At 40.0% G+C, this 24,729-nt stretch overlaps 1 protein-coding gene across 1 annotated transcript in view; it reads right to left on the minus strand.

Annotated features, from left to right (window-relative positions):
- BRD10 (bromodomain containing 10) overlaps positions 1-15,142 on the minus strand; it is a 56,445-nt gene extending 41,303 nt beyond the window's left edge. The window contains exons 1-2 of the mRNA XM_067316024.1: positions 14,556-15,142; positions 4,431-4,631 (exon numbers count right to left, since the gene is read on the minus strand). Coding sequence (XP_067172125.1) covers positions 4,431-4,631; positions 14,556-15,142 — 788 coding nt within the window. The remainder of the gene's footprint in view (positions 1-4,430; positions 4,632-14,555) is intronic.
- Positions 15,143-24,729: the final 9,587 nt, after the last annotated feature.

Genomic DNA, 24,729 nt, shown 5'->3' on the forward strand with positions numbered 1-24,729 from the left:
TTGTAAAAAGTTTACTGTTTTAAGGGCACCATTTTATCACACTAGCAGCAGACATTCAAGAAAAAAAACGTAAAAAATGGCACACATCTTCATTACTGAGTTCTTCTACTAGGTGCCCATCTTTCAGATCACACAGCATTTTCCTGGGCCTTTTTGGGGGAGTAGAGAAGGGAGAGGGAAAGGGAAGGAGGAAAAGTGAGAAACATTTGATATCTAACGGAACAAATATCCTTATACTGAGAAACTCTCTGGACAAAGACTTTGACTTTTGTGCTGACAGAACATTAAAAAATTTGTTGTCTCCTACTTTTATTTACATTTATCAGGAATATGTTTGCAGACTTATGTTTGCAATAATAACACACAACTATTCTAAGGTCAAGCTGACATTTCCAGACTAATGGAAGACAAAAATATTCTTGGAACATATCGTCTGCTGCAGTTGTTTTGCAGCTCTTGAGTGGATAAAAGCATGGTACATGACCTTAAAACTCAGTGATCATGCTCCCAGAGTAGAGATACCATGCAGAACAGAGTGCAGGCATAACTCCCCTGTTTTCTTATCATTTTCTTCCCTAAACCAGCAGACACATCTCACCAGCTAACTCCTCCTCACTTCCAACAAAAGATTTCACCTTGGAGGGAGGAAGAGACAGACTAGATTACACTGTTTTCCAGCAATTACCACTCCTAAACCACTTAAATGGTTGCATCCTTTTTCACAGCTATCTCTTCAGCTGCCCACCAAAATCGTCTGTCTGATAGTTCAAAAGGTAGTGCTGTTATGCTTTACACCAAAAGGTGAGGCATTGAAACTCTGATGACAAGGTACAGGGAACTGTTTTAATTACCCACAAATTTGTTTCTACAAACTTTAAAAGAAATGTAGAAAATGGCATATAAAATAGTAATGTGAAGTATTATTCATATTATTAAATCAACATTCAATAGTCAGAAGAAACTGAACTTGGCGATGCCCATGTGAGCTTAATTCTATACCTGTATAATCTTAAATCACATTATCACATACTATGAATCTTTCTGTAAGATCCAGTTCACCCCATACCCAAAGGCAAAACTGAGTGCCTTGCAACTCAGTGACTTGCAACTTAAATTGAATTCTTCAAATGGTTGCATACAAATGTAAAAAAAAAAAAAAAAAAAAAAAGTACTTTAGCTGCTATGCAGGAAGTATTAGCTGCAAAAAACTGAAACAAACTTTGCAAAGACATTTTCTAAGATTTTCCATGCTGGGTCTACCATGATAACTATATCACTTCAGGGATGTTATTTAAAAAATTAAATAGAAGAAAAAATATGATTGTGCAAGAAATGGATAAGTTACAAAAAAGGAAAAGAGAACTTTCTGTAAAGAATACCTACATAACATAAATGACAAAAGGATTAGGAATAAGATTTCCACAGAAGTTAAAGAAAACAGAAAACCACACTTCAGGATATTCTTCCAAAATATGCATCTGAAGAAAAGCTTGTTAAAAAAAAAAAAATCAACAAAAAAACCCACAAAATTTTAAGGATTTTGTGGAAGAAAAACCAAAATAAAATCTAAACTGCTATTTGAAGGATTTCATTTACTGGAATTCTTTCTACTCATGATAAGGTGTTAGTGATTTACAGGAATATCTAAAAGCAAAGGATTAGATTTGAACTTGGACTTCAATGGGCAATTTCTTTAGACTTGACCTGAGTTTTGCAGATAGGCACCAGCACAGGCAACTTTACGCATCTGGGACTGGAAGTATGCATCTCCTGGTCAGGCAGATCAACAGTCTAAACAGAGATGCTTGTTAGCTGGAAAGTACATGTAAGCTGGATGGGCAGAAAATGAGCATATTTTTGTTTTTCTAACTTCCCACCTGCAAGCAAGCTAAACAGCAAGCACTGTCTACCCAAACACAACTCATTTCCCAGCGAACAGTTTCATGGAAAATCAGCAGCAGAGCAAGGTTGGGAGGGAAGGAGAAAGGCAAGATGTCTGGTAGGGTGCATATTAAAATACTAAACAATTTACCCACTCATTTGAGTTGAATTTCACAGTCAATAATTATACTGTGTTCACTGGATAGCTTATCCATCTTACAGAAACAGATCTGAACAGTCATTCTTTTACAGCTGTGATAAAAGAGTCAGTGAAACAAACAAATAATGATAATAATCACTAGAACAATCTCTATCCTCTTAAGTAGTGTTTTAATACCAAGAATACAGTTTATACCATGAATTTCTAAATTTAAATAAATAGAAATTCTGTGTTAACTTTTCAGGGCCTGAGAAAGATGGGAGTAATTAGTCAGGATCACATAACTTCATCTGAATTTTCCTTGAAGATGAGCTTTAAACAGATGCAAATGCAATTTCAATTCAGCAAACTCCACTGTTTATTACAAAAACAGAGTGAGAGAAAACCAAATTCAGTGATGAAAATCTGTACATACTGATGGATCAAGTCTGCAGCCCTAACAAATACTGCAATGGGATTATTAAAAGGAAGGTGCCATACACTCCAATTATGCTACCTAGGGGTTGCAGTCTTGCACCTACTTTTGAAATGAGTCTATTCTGTGCTAACCTCAGTGTATCAGATTTCTAAAAAAGAAGCTGAATAAACTTCTGTTCTTCATAACAATTAACTATATATTCAGCATTGTCTATATTTTAGTAATAATCCAAAATAACTTCAGGAAGTTGCAAAACTTTTTTCAATAAAAGTGAATGAGGTCTTATCTTAGTGTTGCTAATGTATGTTTTTATATAAATTCAACACTATGAATGTTCATTTAAGTTGTCAATAGTAATGTGTGATCCTAACTAGTAATGTTTCATTAATTATATAGGCCTTCCAATTTCCAAGTTTTTTTTGTAAGCATATTAAAAAAAGAAAAATCTTCAAAATTTAAATGCTGAATGTTTGCACTATGGTGAGCAGGGAAGTAATTGATATAGAGAGGTCCATGTTACTTTGAAAACATGGTGGATCTATTAGTAAAGAAGAAAAATGAAGAAGAAAAAACATAATTATTTTCAGTGTAGTCAAAGCAATACCTAAGACCAGCTATCTACTGCCACATTTCTAATTCTTCCTATTAAGTGACATAGTGCAAAATCTTAGAGCACAAAGAGGCAAACTGGTTTTGATTCCTTTCTGTTCTTGTAGAACATTCTGTAGAATCAACCACTGTGGACTCTCTTTCAAAGAGAATCTGGAACTTTTGAGTATGATCAGATACATGTATAATTGTTAATTACTATGTTTTTGTAGAAAAGTGCTTAATATAGGTATATAAAAGCAAATTTTTTTATTGGAGTAGGTAATACACTCTATGGACTCTATAGATTAATTAAAAACCTACCAAAATAACCTTTTTCACAACTGCGTTATCAAGTTCAGAGGTCAAGAGCACAGACTTGAACACAGCTCAGGTAAATTTTACTAAAGAAACAATAACCCTAGTGACCTTTGCTTTTTTGCAGTGTGCAAAGTATGAGGTGAATTAGAGGAAGAGAATACAGACTTAACAGTTTCTAAGGGAAAAAGTACTGGCTAGCACCCAAATCAACCAAAACTGTACAGCTTCAAATGATTTGAAAATGAAGAATACCTGCAAAGTCTGAGTAAACTGATTATATATGGAAAAAAACTCCAAAACTGTACAGTGTGGAAAAAAAGCTGGAAGTATTTTGACTTTCAAAGCTAACAGTCTTACCATCACCCTCCACATTCAGACAGTCTCTCAAGTTACTGAGCTTCTGAGCTTCACTCTCTCAACCAAAGTGAAACATATCACAACCAACATCAGATGCTGCCTGGAAATATATGCCTCAGATTTATGGACTTTAAAAAACACAGAAGTCGCACATAGTTAATTACACATAGCTTCTAAATGCGTTACCTAATGAACAAGGTGAAATGACACATTGAGGTAACGGAAGCCGTACTGGTAGAGATGATTTGTCTCTGACTATTAGTGAGAGTAGCACCGACAGGATCACAGAGCTAGACTGTATGCATTTTGGTTGTTTTTATGTAACTGTTGTATGGAAAACAGTCCAAGCAGAGGTATGATAAATCATGACTGAGCTAACAGGAAATGTGGCTGTAGATGCCTTCAGTTGCTGTTAGAAGTTTCATAACGCTAAATAACAGCAGCCTTAAATCATTTAAATCTTATAGCGCTTTAGAATTCTTTTTCAATAAGGTGTAAACCAAAAACTAATTTCTTGCTTTGTGGCTGCACTGTATTGAAGTCCTGGGTTCATAAGTGAACTCAGGATAAGGAGCAGCACAAAGTTTAGTGACCTAAAGGAGCCTTAAAAAGCTGCTTTGGAGAATCAGGAAGACAAGATTATTAAACAAACAAACAAAACAAACTCCCCACACCACACCAACCCTTTCCAGTTTCTCCTATTACCTTTTTTCTTCTTTTGCTCTCAGCTGCTCCTCCTGCCTCAGAACCTGAACCATTACAGACTCAAACATGCCTGTTGACAGGCCTACTAAACTGCGAGCTGTGGAACGACGTCTTGTTGAAGTGCATGCTGTTCCTTTCTCATCTTCCAGCCCATAGCATCCTCTAGATGTTATAGCTATTGATGTTTTCTCTCTCAAATGCCTAGAAGGAAAAATCAAGTCAATTCACAATTACAGTTTCCCTTACCAAAGGCAGTTTAATGCCTACACTTCCAACCACAGATCAAGCATATTTGCTCATAGGAAAGCAGTTATTGTTCATCTGTCATTATTAGGATTGCAAAAATATATCACTCTGAAGGTTCCTTTACAAAATTTTAAACTTAAAAATCGTAAACTGAAATAAGTTACATTTTTATGTCAGTTAAAAATAGTGGATATCTATCTCAAGTAGCCAGATATCAACTGGAGATAGAATTTCCTATATTATATTATTATTAATTCCAAAATATTTGGAAAGAAAATAGTTTCACAAGCCTTGAGGTAAGGAACTACCATTTTTAGAAAATGCATAAAAATACTGAGACAAAATAAGGGTGGGAGGGGGACTGTTTTAAACAGCGTGATTAAAAATTGTCTGAAAGAAGTTTAGGTCTGTTAAAAAAATAAAAAAGAAAAAAAAAATCAACCCCCCCCAAACCCACAGACTTTTGAAGTTACATTTCAGACTATACCATGTTTTGAATTACTCTAGCAGACATAGTATCAGAAGAGTGACACTATCACACAAACTTTGAAAACAACTGGCAGAAAAGACAATAAACAAAACCCTCTCTATTTTCCAGAGCCACACAATGTGAATCAAATTTTTCATGGGAATATTAAAGCTGGAAATTGTCCACAGTGAATAGCTGTCCCAACACGGAGTCTATATGAGTGTATACATCTCTTTCCCTGCCCCTAGAAGATACACAATCAAGACTAATATGGAAAAAACTCAGAGTCCCATACCACAAAGATTCTAGATCACAGATTAATCTGCAGACTGCCAGAAGAATGCTAGTAGACACAGTAGCCTGAGGATCAGCACTATCATATGCCAGAGGCCACTTAAAATACAAAGAATCTGGAGAGAAGAAAAATGTAGGTTCAAGTTCAAAGGGGGAAAACTGACTTGTGCTGTTGTTTCAAGAACTACAGCCCAAAATCTGCGTAGAATTATAAAGCTAGCATGTACTGAAATACCACAACAAACACTACAAAGACTGAAGGTACTAGTGCAGACAAGTTACCAAAAGATAAATGAAAACAGGCAGTCACACGTACTCCATGGTAAGCCAGCAGGTGCAGTGTCTTATCACTTTACATATAATCTTCCTTACTAAAAAAAATTAACTGGTTGCTAATATGGCTTAGAAACATTAAAAAAAGGGGGGAGGTAGAATGGTGGCAATTGCTTCAGCAAACACTGTACTTCAGTTTGGACATTATTTGAATATTAGATCAGCATGTTGATGGTCTGGATACAAGGACAGGTCTTTAATTTTCTCTTCTGATGTCTCACCCAGGGCACGTCCTCTTCCTCAGAAACAAAATTCACTCATTACTCCAAGACTTCCAGCAGTAGCATGCAGCATGTCTGGGTATAGTTATGTAACAGTTTTTTGTTGGCTAGCTTAATATATGATCCCTGGCCTACTTCTCCTACTACTACTCCCTGTTACACCTCCTGTTGTGAAACCCAGATCACTGAAACAACCCAGGTGAATCCCTCCCAAACAAACCTTCACCCTCCTTAAAAAAATTTACAAAAAGTTCCTTTGGCACAACTGAGAGGGCAGCTAAACTTGGTATGGCAGAAAGAATGAATAACCAGTGACTGGAACTGCTAAAACAATCTTTCTTCACCAGTGAACTAAACACCTCACAATACTACATTTCAAAGTCTTATGCAAGCACTACCATATAATATAGATAATTTAAATTCTATAAATCTGAAAGATTTTCTTCAACACCTTCTTCTCATAATAATTAAAAACATGCTATCTATTTAGCTAATCTTCAAACAAAGAGCTCAAATACAAGTTTAAGATACATAGTTTTTTCATTATGTTTAAATAGAAGTGTGTTCTACATAAAGCAATCATATAAAGGACCTATGAATTATGTTCTATAATGATACCTTGGAGTTAATTTGGAATTGTTTTGTGATATCTGAAACACTTGATTTGAATATCAAAATACTTAATTGATGTTCTTTTAAATCACAAAAACCACAAAACTCTTTTGGCGTTTTTCCACACCAAAGGCCTCAACCTCAACCCCCAAATTCCACTCTTCTGTTGTCTTTGCTCCAGACATGAAGGCAACCATGGAGTACCATCCCCACATAAAAAATTATTAGGGAAGCACAGGGTTTTCACTGGACAAAAAAAGACTTTTTGGTAGCCTGAGCACATGTGGTCAACTTGTTACACTGGAAACACTAAGGAGCACACCAGCTACCTTACCACCCAGGACTCTACCACAAGTTCTTATTTCTCCAGCTTCAAGAGTCAAAAGATAAGAGGGTGCCTTCCAGATGAACTCACAGGATGTTTCTAAGTAGTTTCAAAGCCATATTTGAAAACATAGCTTACAAAGAATAAATACTGGAAGACACATGAAGTATCCTATGATTAAAGACTGTTAAAAAAAAAAAAAACAAAACCCACACCTGTAACTGGAGCAACTGAAGTACCATCTTCCTCCCACTCCCATCTTCTCTTACGTTAAATCTAATGATAGCTTTGCTGCAAGGCAAGTTTGATTAACAAGCTAAGGCACCAGAAAGGATCCTAGAGCACTCTTAAACCATCTTTTCACATTGGAGTTGTTCATGCCTGGTTTCTGTTTCATGCTGAAAAGTCATCTCTTTTTCATGAGAAAGCTTCAGCCATGTTCTTGGGGAACAGGCTACCTAGAGAAAAAAGCAGTAAAATTAAAATGCAGTGCTCTCATGCTCTCAAGCTAGTATTTGAGACTGAACCAGCTTTCGCTTTTCTTTCTCCTTGCATTTCACTCCACCTGTAGAAATCCATACAAATTTGTCCAATTTTTAAGGTTTTATGAAATAAAGGTGCCCCCTCTCAGCTGTTAAAAACATTAATCGTTAAATTCCAAAGTATTTCAAGCCCCGTATAAATTCAGGTGTGACAAGGCTATGCATGCATCAGAAGGTAAAAAGGGGAATATGAAGAATACAGAAGTTCTCAGAATGAGTTTGATCTGGGTAAGGAACGAGACTTGTCTTCACAACCTCTGCCTCATGTTTTGAGGAAGCTGTGTGGTAGACAGCTAAGCAGAAGGAAGAGAATGGACACAATTAAGAAAGATGAACGATGCACTTCGACATCCGCAATCTATTCCTATTTCTGCATTAATTCCCTGTGATTCTTGCCAGATTACTTAGTTCAGACTTTTCATAAACATCTAATTGCAGATTCCTTATTTTCTGAAGAAGGAAAAGGAAGAGCCTACCATAGGACTCAGAAAAGTACATTTTTGTGGCAGAGGGAGGGGGATGGAAAGTAGGTGGGAGTAGGGAACATGAGCAGTTATTAAGACGAAGGCTGTCACTACATCCCAGAAACTTCAAAGAGGAAATAGTTCGGCCTCCACTTCATTCTCCAGCTTCTTATTTGTAAAATCGGGGCAATAATATTCCTTCAAATCTTACAGAAACATTGCAACACCGTGTGACACTGTACTGAATAGCAGAAAAGTGTAAATATCAAATGCATCCAACAGTTTGCAAAATAATAATCATACTGAACAGTAAGAGGAAAATACTGTGCAACTTGCACCTGTGATGCACACAGGAGGTTGGGAAGGGGACAGTCAGGGAGGAAGCAAAGTGGACAAACAGTGCTACCTAAGTACAAGGATTATGAACAAAGAAAAACCAGGAATATAGTCAATTAATTCTGACTTTAAGTTTGAAGCACTAGACACTACATTATGAATAGTATTTTTTAATTAACTATTTAGGTTGTGGTTTCATGACCTGTTGAAGCCAACCCACATGCTGGCTGGCACCTACCAAAGGGAAATCCCACCCAATCAAATCCTGACCCCAATTACCACAACTCCCTTATCTAGTTCAAAAAATTGGTCTTACTGAATTTTTTCAAGCTGTCTAATCAATTTTCATCAAGAATACATTTTTCAGTAGCTGTGTGCTTCGATACAACTTAAATGAATCAGGAAATTGCAATTTTAGAAGTGCAAATGATTTATAAGAGACAGGCAAGTGGGTAGATTTCTGCTTGCCTTCTTAACTCTGGGTGTATTAGAGAGAGCTGAAGTCTGAATTAGTTTACCTTGCAAAAGACTTTCAAGATTACTTTCATTTGCTGTAGGTAAAAGCATGCACCTACACAATTACTGTAGAATCAGCCAACACACAGTAACACGTGTGTTCACGTTCTCAGGTTATACTAGAAGTATAATGTAAATTAAACCTAGCATCTTCTCCTTTGAAGAAGATGGTTTCACCTATATAAGTTTCTAAAGAAAACAAGCTTTGAAGATTTCATGCTTTCCTTGACAGGACTCATAAGTCAACGCCTCTGATAAAATCTGTATTAGCACAACTAAATTTTAATCTGTCCAGTTTTTACAGACTGAAATGTTAAATCAGAAGATTCTTTGGATAATCATGAATATTTTTCTGGTTCTAAATCTGCAAAAGCTTCATGCAGTCTTTTATGATTAAACAGAATTATTTGACAGTTAATGAAATCGTAGAAACACAGTAAGCCTCTCAAATTCCAATGCAGAATCAAGGTCTAAGAATATAACAAATAAATTCAGATCTGAATATATCATTTTAATCCAAAAAACAATATTTGGATTTGAAATGAATCCAAACATTTAATTTCAAGAGTGTATTTAGTATAATAATGCTATATTTGGATTTGATCATGCTTGTATTGATGCCAGTAACAGAAGGGATTTGGTCTTCCTAATACAATTTCCCTATGGGGATGCACACAAAAACTTTTGCATATTATAAATAGAATCAAGCTTGCAAATTAGAGAAAGAACACTAAAAGATTAAAAGAAGTCCTTACCAGCAGAAAAGTGAATTGAGTCTTTTAATGGAAACACTTCTGGCCAACTGTATTTTGGGAGATACAACTAGTTGTGATGGAACAGAAATTCCAGAATTACAAATAAGGCAGAAAGACTATTTTTGATAATTCCAACTTTTAGACTGCCATTAATAGATGTTTCAAGATTAATCCAATCCCTATCAAACACAAAGAGGCTTTATTAAAAATGTGATTAGATTCTCATTTGATAGTGGGTAAGAAGACACAATGGTAGACAAATTATTTTAGAATAATGCCAATACCTAATATACTAGATATGCAAGGTACACTTGATAAATATTTCTGATGAGCAGTGTATTTTCAAGACACAACTCAACTGCAAAACAAAGACAAAGTTTGGGTTCCTAAAGTAAAGGAGAAAGAGTTGTTCTGTTGTTTTAAGGAATCCAATCTTAACATCTCAGGTACAATTTTTCTTGTCTGAGACACTTTTTGGGAAAGTGATATTGCACTGCAGTATAAAGCTTACATTTAGTTCATGTCACAGTTTAGATAAGAACTACATTTAAAAAAACCTGAAAAACATTATTAAACAATTTTGCCTTGGAATCAACAGGACAAATAAAATTTTAATATACTCAACTAATAACATATCTTGGTAAATAAATATTTTCAACTGCAAAAGATTTTTATGAAAAGTTCAAGAACACTTATGCATGAGTAATTATGCTGAAATAAAATAATTTTAACAGGCTTATATTTGCTTTTGATAGCTTTTTGTGCAAACGCAGCCTTAATATTATTATATACGTAACCATGCAGCTAATCATGGTTGTGCAGTTATACCTGCTGGAATGGTTGCACTGGATTAAAATGTTACAGCTCTCAACTGGGAAACATTGCCTAAGTCTGGTGAATGTTCTTATTCCACTTCAGCACAAGATGAAGCAATTTTGCTTACACCACTGTGGAAGAACCTTAAGACCTTAAAGCTGCTAGGAATGTTTTAGAAAAGGTAATACATAATTTTACTGATGCTTACTACCAAGCAAAACAGCAGCTGCATTGACAGTTCTGAAGTATGGCAACATGAAAGCCACTAGTTGTTCCACATACAATCATCACAACAATCTTTGGTTTAAAAAGAAAGAAAAAAAATATTTAAAATTAGCATCTTTACAACTTAAAAATGAACATTAACTTCCTAAAAGTAACTACTCCCATTATGTTGCACATTATGAGTAAATAACAAATAGGCAAGCATATCACAGCTGTAGTAGTTTACACAGGAAGAGCTGAAAGGGCCAGTAGTTTGGCTAATGGTCATTGGCTAATGCAGCAAAAGATTCAGTTCCTTGCAATGGTCATGGCTTTGAAGCCTTCCTAACATGCATAAAAGGATGTAACCTTGCTACTACATTTTCCCTGGAAGACTGTACTTGATTTTTGATGATACAGAGATAACTTATTCACAAACTTGCTTTCTTCTCTCTCTCTCTGGGTTGCAGTTTCTCTCTCTCTAAAAGCACTGATTACTACTGATCCATTTAGTTTGTCAAACTACTTCAAAACCACTGTCTTAAAGCAGTTATAGTAATGAAAAAAATGACTACAGATTCTATCATTCCTGGTCAAACAATCACAAATATTTATTTTTCAATTACTGCAGGTAACAGAAGACCATTATAAACTTGCACTGTTTTTAGCAATATGAAATATGTTTGTATATACTACAATTTTCATGACTAAACTGCTCCCTCAATATGTTACTCTCACAGAATATCTACAGACAACCCTTCACACAAAACAACTGTCTGCTTGTCCTTGTCCAATAATAGCATGCAATAACAGCATGCAGATAACGTACCGTGGATAACATTACACCCATTTCATCTTCTGGGTGAGTTTACATTAGTATCTTGCCTCAGATCAGGAGTATGCTTTGAAGCAAGCCACCTGAATGCCCCCACTTACCATACATACCTTGGTTCACATCTCAGAGCAGTCTTCAACTGTACCAACAGAACTCTTTTTGAACATAACTGAACTGAAAGGTACATTCCAGCAAAACACTTACTGGGCTCGAACTGCTAATAAGCACTTGGTCCCTACAAACATACCAGAGCTGGACCAAAATAAATTGCCCTAAAACACAAATAGCATGGATATCAAGTCTTTAGAAGGAAATTTTTTTGCATTGTTCTCACCACATCAATCCACTTGGTAATAAAGAAATAGCCCTTGTAAACAAGGATCATAAGAGCAACCTCCATTCTAAGAAAATTTTCTGTGGTTTGAAAGACCTGAGAATCTTAAAGGCAACATTGCTGCCCAGAAGCCACCTCATGGGGATCATTGAGCTAACAACTACACTGAAGTGAAGCAAGAATGATTATTCCAAGGAGCAGTTGTTGCATGTCATTTTTACTAATAAAATTAGTTGTGCTAAACACTTAAAATGTCTGCTCTCTTCCCCAAAATTGTAAAAGAACTTTGAGACTTTTAGATTCCACAGTCCTTTTCATTAAAAATTTTTAGAAACTTCTACCAAGCTAATATACACAAATATTTTAAAAGTCTTTAAAAATCTCTTAAATGTTAAAATAAGAGATTTATTATATGTTGAAGTAGAATAATTTCTAGCCTGTTTAATATTTCCTGTTTATTTGAACAAAGATTGTCTGTGTGTGAACGAACAGCAAGAGCAACTGTATTTTTTTTTTTCAGGAAACACAAACATTGATGTTTAATACCACAATATATAGATTGGCTTCACTTTCTATAAAGTCTCAAATAAAAAGGCTCAGACCACCCCTGTGTCATACCAAATCCAACACGTGTTCCTTATTCTTCAGCATTTTCAGCTACTTCACTGAATCTCACCTGCTGTCGCAGAATTCCTTCCATTTCTAACAGACATTTCAATGCAGAGTGAGGAAAAAGAAATACAACAAAGCAAAACTAAGCAGATTACTTCACCGTGCACTAGCTGTCTGAAATACTGAACTGTTATTCCAACACATACCAAGCACTGTGAAAACAACAGTTAACAAGAAAAATGATGCAGCATGCCACAACAAAGAGGTGAATACCCTTCAGTTTAATACTGTTGAGATGTTGCAGTCACAGCAAATTAAGTAGTTTGATGAAATATCCCTATACAGACAGCTTTTAAGCAGAATGCTGGGATGCAAATTCAAAGCATAATCAGTCCTTGCACAGAAAATCATTCAACTTTTATAATGCTGTAACATACTCTTCCAAGAAGTAGTTTTCTGACTGGGAAAGATTATATATATAGTTGGTAGGAGACAACATACAGAAATGAACTCGGGATTAATCTTCCAAGATATATTTGGTTAGCTATTCATTTGTCAGCAGCAATTCTTTTGAGCCAGGAATTCTCTATCCTTTTTAAGAACAAATTTTACTCAAGAAAGCTAGCAATATTCATTCCCCTTTGGGTTCAGCTTCTACTCCTCTACTTCCAGCCTGACCCAAAGCTGCTTTTATGCAGAACAAGTTCACAGTGGCTTATTCAGCTAAGTTCTGCAACACTCTCCTCAAGCATTCCCTCTACACAAGCAAGGTTCTTCTTATAGCCAGCAATACCACTCTGCATCACTAGCAAGTTTGAGGTTGATGGACACATACAGCTTCAGATATTTCTTCATACCTCCTTGTTCTTCTCCTTAACCCCCCCCCCCCAAAATTACTTTTTTTATATGCAAGATAGTAAGTCATACAGAAGACTGGTGGACCTTTCACTGTAAAAAGCTTCCATGGTTTATGAATACAACTGAACCATGCACATGCCAAACACAGGAGAAAATGTGTATTGCAGTTGTGACTTAAATGGGGCCTTCTACTATATAATCTGAAATTTTTCATGCTCCAGCTGTTTTGGCTGAAAAGGTAGTTCTTGCCAGGGACTTATGTTTAAATATATCACAGTTTCCATTTTGCCATTTAAAAGTACAACAAGCACGTGCCAGTGCTCATCTTCCATTTTATCATTATCAAAAACTATTCTGACACTAAATAGCAGTGTCAAAACAGGTACTTTCACCTGAATGTTTTATTCTTATATTACCAACGGTAAAAAATTTGTGCAGACCAATCATGTAAAATGTGTCATCTGCTTCTAACAGAGAAGGCTGTTTTAGCCTTTAAAGAGGCAGTCCACAGAAGTTAGGCAGTTTCACTTGCTTCTGCCTGCATAAAATCACAAGAGCTACATCTGACAACTTTTCCAAAAAAGTCCTGCTACACGTTCATAAAAGGCTTTTTTTTTCCTGCATCCAATTCTGGGCTCCTTAGTACAAGAGAGATACAAATCTACAGCAGTGAGACCAGCAAAGGGCCATGAAGATGATCAAAGCACTGGAGCATCTCTCATAGGAGGGGAGGCTGCAAGAGCTGGGACTGCTTAGCCTGGAAAAGAGAAGGCTCAAGGGGGATCTGATCAATGTGCATAAATATCTGAGGGGAGGGTGTAAAGAAGACAAAGCCGGACTCTTCCCAGTCATGACCAGTGACAGGATTAAAGGCAATTGGCACAAATGAAAACACAGGAAATTCTGTTTGAATATAAAAAAAGCATTCTTCACTGTGAGAGTGGTTGAACACTGGAACAGGCTGCCCAGTGAGGCTGTGGAGTCTCCATCCTACTCAAAACCTGACTGGATATGGTCTTGGACAACCTGCTGTAGATGACCCTGCCTGGGGAGTGGTGTTGGACGAGATGATCTCCAGAGATCCCTGCTCCAGAGATCCCTGTCAACCTTAAGAAGTCTGTGATTCTATCAGAAATAAAATCCTTAGCAAGGAAACACTGAGCACTATTTTGCATTTTGATGTTTTCATTACCTCCTTGGCACCTCCAAAAAATTTTAAGTTAAAAATAAGATTTGAATGATTCTCAGAAGAAGCAAACAAACACTCTAAAACTGCACAAATAAATATACCTTCCTTCTTCCCTTTATGTAAAAGGCACCTGCCAGAGCAAGCGCAGAGTTTGCTACACCTACCGGGACAGCAGTGCCAGCTTCTGTTCCAGCATCATCTCCAGTTTCTGGGCCTGTTTGGAGAGCCAGTGATCCACACCGTGCAGCCGGTAACATGTCTCCAGCATCAGCCGGAAGTCAGCCACGAAATCCGTTATCCCTGCGTACTGCCCGCTGGAAAATTTCTCTTCCATCTTCAGCAGCCACATTCCAGCGGGTGAGCGCTGAAAGGAGTGACTGCTGCTGCGACCTGACAGGGAGCCAGCTCCTGCTTCGTCCCCGACGGATGCCTGATCTGCGAGCGGCTTCAGGAAAGGTGCTGTCAGAGGCCGGTGCTTCTCCAGCAGAAACTCGCGGAGGATGCGGTAGCCCTGCTGCAGCTCGGGGCTCAGGCTCTGCTCCCAGGGGCTCGCGCCTCCCGCACCGCCTCGCTCCTCCGCCCTGCGCGGCGGGCAGCTGGCCGGGGCCGGGGCGAGGGGCGGCGGGTGCGCGGCGGCGCCCGCGGGCTGCGCCGCCTCCATGTCTCCGCCGCCGCCGCCGCCGCCGCGGCGCACGCACGGGGCCCCTCCGGCGCCAGGGGGGCTGCGAGCCGCGGGCCGGCTCCGCAGCATCGGCTAGGCACGGCCGCACTCGCCCTCGCCCGGCGGGCGCACCGACATGGGCCTCACCTGCGCACGGAGACACCGATCAGCGCCGCGCTGCCCCGCGCCGGCCCCGGCGCTGGCCCCGGCGGCGGGGAGGGGCGGCGGCAGCCGGCGGCAGCCAGCGGCCCGCCGCCGTGGCGGGGCCTCCCTCCTCCCCCCGCCCCGTGGAGGGGTGGCGGAGGGGTGGCGGCGGGGAGCCGGGCGGCCGGCACCGTCCCCCGCGGCGGCGGCCCGCGCCCCCTCCTCGCCTGGCAGCGCGGCGGCGGCGGCGGGGGAGGGGGCGGCGCTGTCAGTTAACGGCAAGCGGCGGGGCGGGGAGGGAGGCCGGCGGTCGGCCCGGCCCCCGGCGGCCTGGGAGAAGGGCCAGAGAAAGGGACGGGGTTCCTCACCTAGCGCGCATGCGCACGCGCCCGCGGCGCCGGCGCCGGCGCCGTGGTGGTTTTGGACGCCAGGTGCGGTGGCGTCATCAGAGGGCGCCCCGCTGGCGGCCCGCGCGTGAGGCTGAGGGCGCCTGCGCCGCCGGCGAAGGGGGAGGGGGCGGTGGCCGTTGCCGCGCGTGCGCGGTGCGGGGCGTTGTGGGCGGGCGGCGGGGAGAGGGCGAGGGGGCCGTTGTGTGGAAAGGTCGTGTAGTGTAACGGGCGCGGGGACGGCGCACGGCACAGGGATCTCCTCTTTTGCGTTAGGCACAGTTGTCAAAGTGTGGTGTGTGATAGATGCACCAAACCGTAATACTGAAGCATAAATGTGGCTTCTCTCTTGCATTATGGACAGACAGGCGTTCTTGCAGACGACACGTAGATAACAGTTTGGCCAAATGTGAAGGTGTCTTGTTCAAGAGGCTCAGTGGTTACACTGAACAAGTAATGCAAAAGTTGTACTTACCTGAAATGTTACCATTTTCTGAAGGGAAACAAGTAGTAAGCAGAAACATGGAACCATCCTAGGGAGTACACCTGCAGGTTTTCCAACTTTGCCCTTATGTACCCTCCTGTTCCACTCACCACTGCAAAAAGCAGCAGCGATGTACAGGGGAAAATCACCTACCTGGGCTCCAGAGAATTCCCCAGTATCTGGGGAGATTTGTCTTTGTGTGCAGTTTTGAGCTAATCCCCTTCAACATCCACAATTCTGTGAAGAGCTCAGGGTACCTCATTAAGGTAGAGACAATCAATGCAAGAAAAAGAATGAAAAAATTCAGGAACATCTACTTTAATCAGCCCTCTAGACCTTTTGAGCATTCTTGTCCTTTCTGCAAGGTAAGAGATCACTCTGGAGCCCTTGTTCATGACACTGTGTTGATAGGAATCAATCAGACTTTGTGACGTGAAGAAATGTGCCATTCCCCTACCATTATGGCACTTTCTCATTCTAAGGACATGAAGAAATTTCCCTCCATTCATCCTTGTTTCGTTGCAGACAGCTTTCATCAATGCTTCTGTCAAGCTGTTTTCCTAGATGTGATCTCAGCAGGGGCCATGGGAGTGGTACCCAGTTCACAGTGCTATGGTTTCCATGGTTATAGCTACAGGACAGAATGGGACCCAAAAGATTAGTGAAAGTGCTGTTCATTGTGAAATTAGAACATACCAAGAACATTGTGGCCAAGAAGGCCAATGGTATCTTGGGCTGCATTAGGAAGAGTGTTGCCAGCAGGTCGAGGGAGGTGATCCTTCCCCTCTACTCAGCCCTGGGGAGGCTGCATCTGGAGTACTGTGTCCAGTTCTGGGCTCCCCAGTACAAGAGAGACATGGAACTACTGGAGAGGGTCCAGTGAAGGGTTACGAAGATGATGAAAGGACTGGAGCATGTCTCCTATGAGGAAAGGCTGCGAGGGCTGGGCCTGTTCAGCCTGGAGAAGAGAAGGCTGAGAGGGGATCTTATCAATGTACACAAATATCTGAAGGGAGGGTGTCAAGAGGATGGGGCCAGACTCTTTTCAGTGGTGCCCAGCAACAGCACAAGAGGCAACGGGCACAACCTGAAACACAGGAAGATCCATCTGAACATGAGGAAAAACTTCTTCACTGTGAGGGTGACAGAGCACTGGAACAGGTTGCCCAGAGAGGTTGTGGAGTCTCCTTCTCTGGAGATATTCAAAACCCGCCTGGATGCGATCCTGTGCAAGGTGCTCTAGGTGACCCTGCTTGAGCAGGGGGTTTTGACTGGATGGTTTCCAGAGATCTCTTCCAACCTCAACCATTCTGTGATTCTGTGATACCACAGTGTTTTAGCTCTCCCCTAGTTCTCCCCAACTACACATGGCACAATCCAGCCTATTTCCCTCTAGCCCCTTTTTCCAAATATAATCTATGAAGGGCCCCAGTACAACCTATGCACTAAGGTTTGTCCCCAAAGTCATCCCCATCTCCCCATCTCCCTTAATTACTGGTAGTATCACTGAAGGTGATACTATAGCTATCCAATATTATCCTCCAAAACCTCCTCTTGAAAAGCAGACTCTGAAGGAATGAGATCAGACACCTTAGGATGCAGGGTTTAGTAATGGAACGGAGGCTGCAGCATGTCTCCAAATTGTAGGACAGAATGGTTTTGTCTTGTGTCTTCTCCACAGGCTTATCTTGATAACAGTCCTCAGCATATCTAATTATGAGTCTGCATCCAAGCTGCTTGTGAAGAGGCATCATCAGAGGGCCAGAAGTGGTAGAGGGCTTCTTGCAGCTAGCTGTGTTACGCTGGGAATTTCTGGCTCACAAATTAAATAGTTTGGACTGACAGCCTTTGCAGCAGCTTTGTGACTATTGAATGGCCAGGTCCTGAGCTGCCAGCCACACTCAGTATCTTGTGCTGATCAGTCAATCAGATTGGAATAGTCCTGGCAGGTCTCTTGGGCCTCCTCCCACAGTACACTCAGGCACTGCCTTGGATTAGGGAGCACTAGCTCTCTAATAATCTGCAAAATAAGTTTTTTCTTTCTTGAGGATGGTGCATGTCTGTGTCCTAGTCCCTTTCCTCCTGCATCCAGCCCCACTGAGTTGTCCTGAGTGCTGGTTATACAGTCTCACTACTGAGGGCCCTACAGAGAGCCAGACACTTGGCAAGAAATCTGTTAGTCAGAGGAAGAGCTTTGCAAGACCACAGGTAGTAGCCAATTTCAGGCAGACCGGACAACTACTGTGGGAGGAGAGAGGAAGTTATAGCCCTAACATGAGATGAAAGAAAAGCTTTAAGAGTCTTTAAGAGAGTCTTTAAGGGAGCAACACTTGCAGCTGTGCAACCCTTGGCTTTGTGACTTACAAGCATAGTGCAATTCTCTGCCAGAGAGTGAGGGCATATATGGTCTCACAAATATACAATTCCTCTTAGAAAACACCATACCGATGCTTTCCAATGGCTTTGTATTGTGTGAATGCATCTGTAAGACAAATCTGTAAGACTGGAATCCGGGTGAAATGATTTCCCCAGCCTCAGTAAGTATGCTACAGGTAGTGATAATAAATGTCATCCAGAATGCTGACATCTAGGTAGTCTTTCGATAGTGCTTGAACACACTCTTTGCAGCACCTGTAGCTATGGTTGTGCTTGAAGAGCCCCATGAATGGAACATCTGGTGTGCATGTTTACATATATATATGCTTGTAATCAATGTCATGCCACCAACATACGACTAAGGAACACGAGATCCAGAAGGCATGGGGCAGTGTGTAGCCATCCTGCATAGCTAATATCCAGGAGGAGGCCCAGTGTTTCATAGCACTGAAATAGAGCAGTAGTCTTCTTTTTTTAAAACATCTTACGTGGAATGGGCAGCAGACTGGTATGTGAGAGCCAGCTACGATCTATGGTTTAGAGAAGCTCTTTTCAGCAAAGGTGATGACACAGTCATTTGAAAAAACAGGATGTTCCTGAATGCAGTTCGCTCTGGTTACTCTGATGACAGACTTCCTCTGTCTGACCTCACTGCCCACTGAGTGGTAGGAGTCAGCTGTAGTTAGATTACAAAAGGCAATGGCCAGACTGCATTTAAGTTCATGCCATAACCCTTCGTCCCTGCCTGAGCTATGCTGTAGGCATGCCAGGCCTTTTACTGGGCTGATCCTGACCTTGCCTTGCTGACTTGACTTTCCATCTTGACCTGGACCTACCTCCTCACTGTTAGTGACTCTGGTGATCTCTGGGCTGTTCACTGAACCTGTTACTGTTAACAGGTCACTGTTCTGCTCTGTTCTGCTTGTTTGGGTACTGTGGGACTGCACCCCTTGTCAAGTGAGAGCTCTGCCCTGCCTGCCTTGCTGTCATCCTCAGCTCCTGGCTCGCCTTCATTTGAAGAGCAGCCACTGCTGCTGTTCCCTGTCATTGTACAGATCTCCACCCACTTGTGATTGTCGTAATTGTGGAAGATGTGCTCCAGAGGGCCTCTTTCCTCCTGAAACACAAACAAGGGTAGAAATGGCAAGAGTAAACTTTATCTGACTTGTATCAGCTAACCATTTGTCATCTCCCCAACTGACTAAAAACTCTCTGTCTACAGGTGCCTGCTATCATTTCCTTCAGACGATTGTCTTCTTAATGAAAGAAAAAGAATTCGTAGTCTCTGGGATATGCAAGTTAGTGACAGGGAGAGAGGTTGTAACATGCTACAAAACCAGTATCTATTTTCCAGTATCTTTTTTTGGTATTCCAACAAGTTATGACTTTTAGTTCCGATGCTTATCTCTTTAAGGTTTTGTAGGCCTCCCTCGAGAGTCAGGAATGAGATATTGCAGATGGTTATATTGCATGTTCCTAATTAAATAAGAGCCATTGTTTTCAGTGTGTGTTTAGCTTTCAAGTTTGCCATTTCTTTGTCAGACTTGAAGAGGGACTTGTGTGCCTCGAAGCTCATTTATACTTTAATCAACATTACCAGGTACTCTGATAAAAATTATTACTTCTAGCTACACATCTGGTCTTGCCTTCAGGCTATGAGAATTTATAGTCAGACTTCTGAATACAGTTCATTGGCCAGTAGCTGAGAAGCCGTAAGAAGTGGTATTCCCAGATTGTTCTTTGATAGCATCTTAGCTATAGTCAGGTCCCTGTTAGAAAAATAGATGTGTAGTCTGTGGTGATAAATGCAATAAAAATATCAAGATTACACTCTGAAATTAAGTTTACAGCAAAGAATGAAGTCATACTGAAGAAACAGACATCACAAAACAAGATAATATTCTCTGTTTGAAACCCTGACTTGTCTCACCAAAACTATTTGAAAGAGGATATTTTTCTAAGTATGCAAACAAAGAAGGATAAAAGAATGATAAGAAAAGTGTCTAAGGTGGATTATACTGGAGAACAGAATTATAGTATCTACATATAATAGTTTGAATGTGTTATTTTGTCTTCTGTATTGAAAAAAATACATTGCATTGAGCTAATACAGAAATATACTATGTACGCACTTTCTAAGTTTTGCCACATGATTGCACTGTTGCATAAAAACCATACCCTGGCTCTACTTTAAGTCAGAGACAGAACTCTGTTTCGATGTAACAAGGATATAACTACAAGTACAAAAACAAGCAAACAAATACCCTAGACAATATATAAGAGGTAAAATGGAGTTGTGTTTTGCCACATTATTTGTACATTATTTACATTATACATTATTTATATACATTATTTATAATAGTAACTACATATTAGAACAAATATAGTTCAGAATAAATATAGTTGATGAACTTAACACTTGATTAAGCCTTATACTAGTCTCTCTAATAAGCCTTATACTAACCTCTTTCCGTAGGTTCTGTAAATTCATATATCTGAATTTGATAGACAATTTTTGTAAAATAGCATCACATAGATTTACATCTTTTAACTGTAAGTAATCACAAGTGTGGATCTGCATGATCTTCTCGAAGACAGAATATAACACTAAATGCACCTCTGCCTTCAGGTTGTCACAAAAATGGCAAGACATTTTGCAGTGATAATGTTATCCACAGTGTGTAAGGTTTGTTATCCACAAATATTAAGCAGCTAATGGTACATCCTAGGGGAGAAATGGGTAGATACGGCTGGGTAAGAATAATCTTCCATATACAATTCACAGAGGATAGGATAATCTTGCAAAGGAATAGAGGGGACTGTCAGATGTGACCAGTATCCCCTGTCTCGGATACAGTTTTGTGAGGGAAATTTAGCAGATTGCATAGGTCAAATTCAGGGTTCTGAAGTTAGGAGAGTATTTTAGGCTGACTTTGAAACCACCTATAATTTCTACAGACACCCACTGACTATGCACGTATTAAGTCTCTTTAGAAATCAGGACACTTCCTGAAAATTGGTTTGGGTATTATTATAATGTTTCTGTAGTATGCCCTAACCTGATATATATACTCTGCCTTTTACATTAACTCTCAAATTGAAATCAGTATTATTAGACTATAAATGAACATCTAATGGCTACAAATATCAGACAAGAGTAAGATAAACAAGGCAAAAAAAAGTGTTAAGTCCCTAATTTCCTTGCTGCCACTGTCTATCTTTAATAACAGATTATATACATGTACTCACAAATTATACATAATTCTCAGAAACTGTTTGAAATATTTTCCAAAAGCTATTTGAAGCTTCCTGAATCGAAAAGCCCTCTAATTCCTGTTGTAATCTGTTCTAACCTTTTTAAAGAACTATAGCATTTTTATAAAGGAAGGAAACACTGTTCCACCACAGTGAAAGAATCATTAGGCTGGCACATATTATAATATGTGTATGAGTACGCTGGGAGATTTGAGTGCTGCAGGTCAGAAGCTGCCTGTGTCAGGGTGTGGGATGAAGAAAAAAGACTAATTTCTGCAGCAGCAGAACAGAAACATTGGTTAAGGAGAAGAATAAATGTATATATTTCTTTCCCTGTATTCCCTTTACATGAACCATAAAATAATGTTATCTGCTTGCTTCTCTAGCAGTAAAAGAAGATGAAAAAATATACCTCACCTTCAACTTTAAGTTATGCTCTACATATCAGAAAAAAATGCTCTTTATGTAGCACACATCCACTCAGCATCATTGTCTTCTCCTCCTGTGTCATAAATAGTCATAAATAGTGACTGATTAGCTTGCTATTGCCTCGGTTCTGCATCTTTCAGATCATGCATTAAACCCAGAGGTCGCGGATTCAGTTTTCTGCTACTGATGACCCGCACGGTGACATATCTGAGCAGCCCACACCAGGCTCTCCCTTGTACCCCTCTGTGGGGTGACTGAACTAGCGTTGCCAGCAGAAACAGCCAAACTGTGTGCCCCCAAACTACGTATTCCTTATGTGCTATAAACTAACTGTAAATAAAAACAACACCAAACTCCAAAAGCACTGGCCAAGTTCTTTTCTTTTTGGTGTCTGCCATATGAAGTTTCTGTTTTATTAGTGCTGTTTTATTATTCTTAAGGAACAGGGCCTCTGGCAAGAGAAGAAAACAAGCAGTCTTTGAAATGTTCCATATGAATTCTCCTGATCCTTTCATCCTCTCACACATCCCACCACCATTATTTAGATCTCTCCATTTGTGGGGACAGTTCTACTTTTTATTGCTAATGCTGTCCTCATTGCAAATTAGTTATATAAGCTGACAGAAAACAGAGAAACCATCCTTGAATTTTACATGTTAAAGACATTGAGTTCACAAAACTGTAAGCTGTTTTGTACCCAAAACAGTACAGAGCAGTAAATAGTTCTGAAAAACAGCAGTTCTCCTTAAAATAAGACTTTTCTTGAGGGCTTAAACTTAAAGCCTAAGAATAAGAAGTGATTAGAATTTTACAGTGTATTCTAATGCATCAAAAATCCATTATCTAGCAAACAAAGAGCAGAAATAAATATTTAGTTTCTTATTAATATGAAGTGTTATGACTCAAAAAATGTGTTATGGTCTTTTTTCAGAACTAAAGTAAAACATTTGAACAAATTCAAATGTTTTTTTCTTGATTCCAGATTGCTAATAATGTCCCCTCAATGAGCTAGCTACTTCTGTTTAGACTGCTAAACCAGGCTCTTCCTGAACAGCAGTGTGACGGAATTTGTCATCTTTATTCTATTCTAAAAGTCTAAAATTTTATTTTTTTTTCTGATTACTATGTTTTATAATTCAATTACCTAGTGCCAGCTACTTTTTTCCACAATGCTGCATTGAAGTTACTTTTTGTCAACTAAATTTTGTCACCTGCCACCTGACAGGCATAACAGACACATAACTCTAACATTGGCTCTTGAGCTGCACAGTTAATCTCATCTGGTTACCAATGATTTGATGGTCTGTACTGATGCATAGTGTGAAGCTACACTGCCACAGTATCTTTGGTTTGCTCACACATCCTTAAAACTTCCCTCATTCCCACCTCTGTCTTCATTAACAGCAAGGTTAGAGGCAAGCTCAGTGCTGTTCAGCTACATACATCCTGGCTAGTGTCATAGGTGAAAAAAAATAGGTTAAACTGTGAACCCTAAAAGGCAGCAGATAACTGGGTGTATGTGTGTATGGGGGGTGAATGTCAGAAATTAAACCTCTGAACTCTCAAGCCCAAGTCTGCTAGTCACAAGCAGCTGGTATGGGCTGGTTATAAATTTTGATAACACCTTCTGAGTCCTCTAACTAATAAAGAGACAGACCCACTGACTAGGAGGTGGTTCACACATTGTGCTTCCACACATAGACTATTTAGATTTAGAAAACCAGGGACTTTGGGACCTGGAAATAACAGCTGGTGCCAAAAAGAAGAGTTTGTGAAAAGTGGTCTCAGAGAGAAGAATGGGGCTGGGAAAGAAGATGGTAGAGATCCTGGCTGGAAGAAAGATCCTGGAAATGGGGGAAGATACTGGAGATTGGGGAGCTGCACGGACGCAAACGCTGGGTGTGTTCAGGGACCCTGGTCAGTAACTCCCAAGGCCAGTAGCTGTGACAGCAACACAGCAGGAACTGACCCAGCTTTTTGCCTGACTATCCCAGATGGGCAGAGACCTCTCTGTGGGGAAGGAAAGTCCAGACCTAGTGAACGTAACGCTGCAGGCAAGTGAGTGAGTGAGTGTGTGAGGTAATCAGGTAGGGTAAAAGCTCCAGTCTCTTTGGTTCTTAAATATTCCAGTATTCAGATCCACTGTAGGTTGTCATTTACTCTGTGTCACCTGTGACAGATGGCTAGGCAGTACAAACAGGTTAAATGACTAGCTCCTCGGCCAAAAAGAAAACCTGTTGAGGTCAGGCTTAAGTTTTTCATTTAGCAAGGCATTTCAATCTTTCTCTTCTATTCAGCTGCTGATTTTCACAAAACTTCAAAGAAAGTATGTTTTTTCCACCAAGCTTCCTCCTTCTTTTGTGCCCTCACCAGATGTGGCCAAAATTATCCAGCAGGTTCAAAAGTTACTGGAGAGGAAATACAGACAGACAGCACAATTGCATAAGCCTCATTTCCTTAGAAAACCAGACTAAAAGGAATTTATTAACAGTCATCCCTAATAACGTATATTCTGAATCTTTTGTCTGTAGTTGTGCAACACAAGAAAGTTGCCTCACACAAACTTACTATTATTTATTTAAATGGAAGTTTTTGCAGTCATA

The sequence above is a fragment of the Apteryx mantelli genome, chromosome Z (genome assembly GCF_036417845.1).
Source record: "Apteryx mantelli isolate bAptMan1 chromosome Z, bAptMan1.hap1, whole genome shotgun sequence".
Taxonomy (NCBI): Eukaryota; Metazoa; Chordata; class Aves; order Apterygiformes; family Apterygidae; genus Apteryx; species Apteryx mantelli.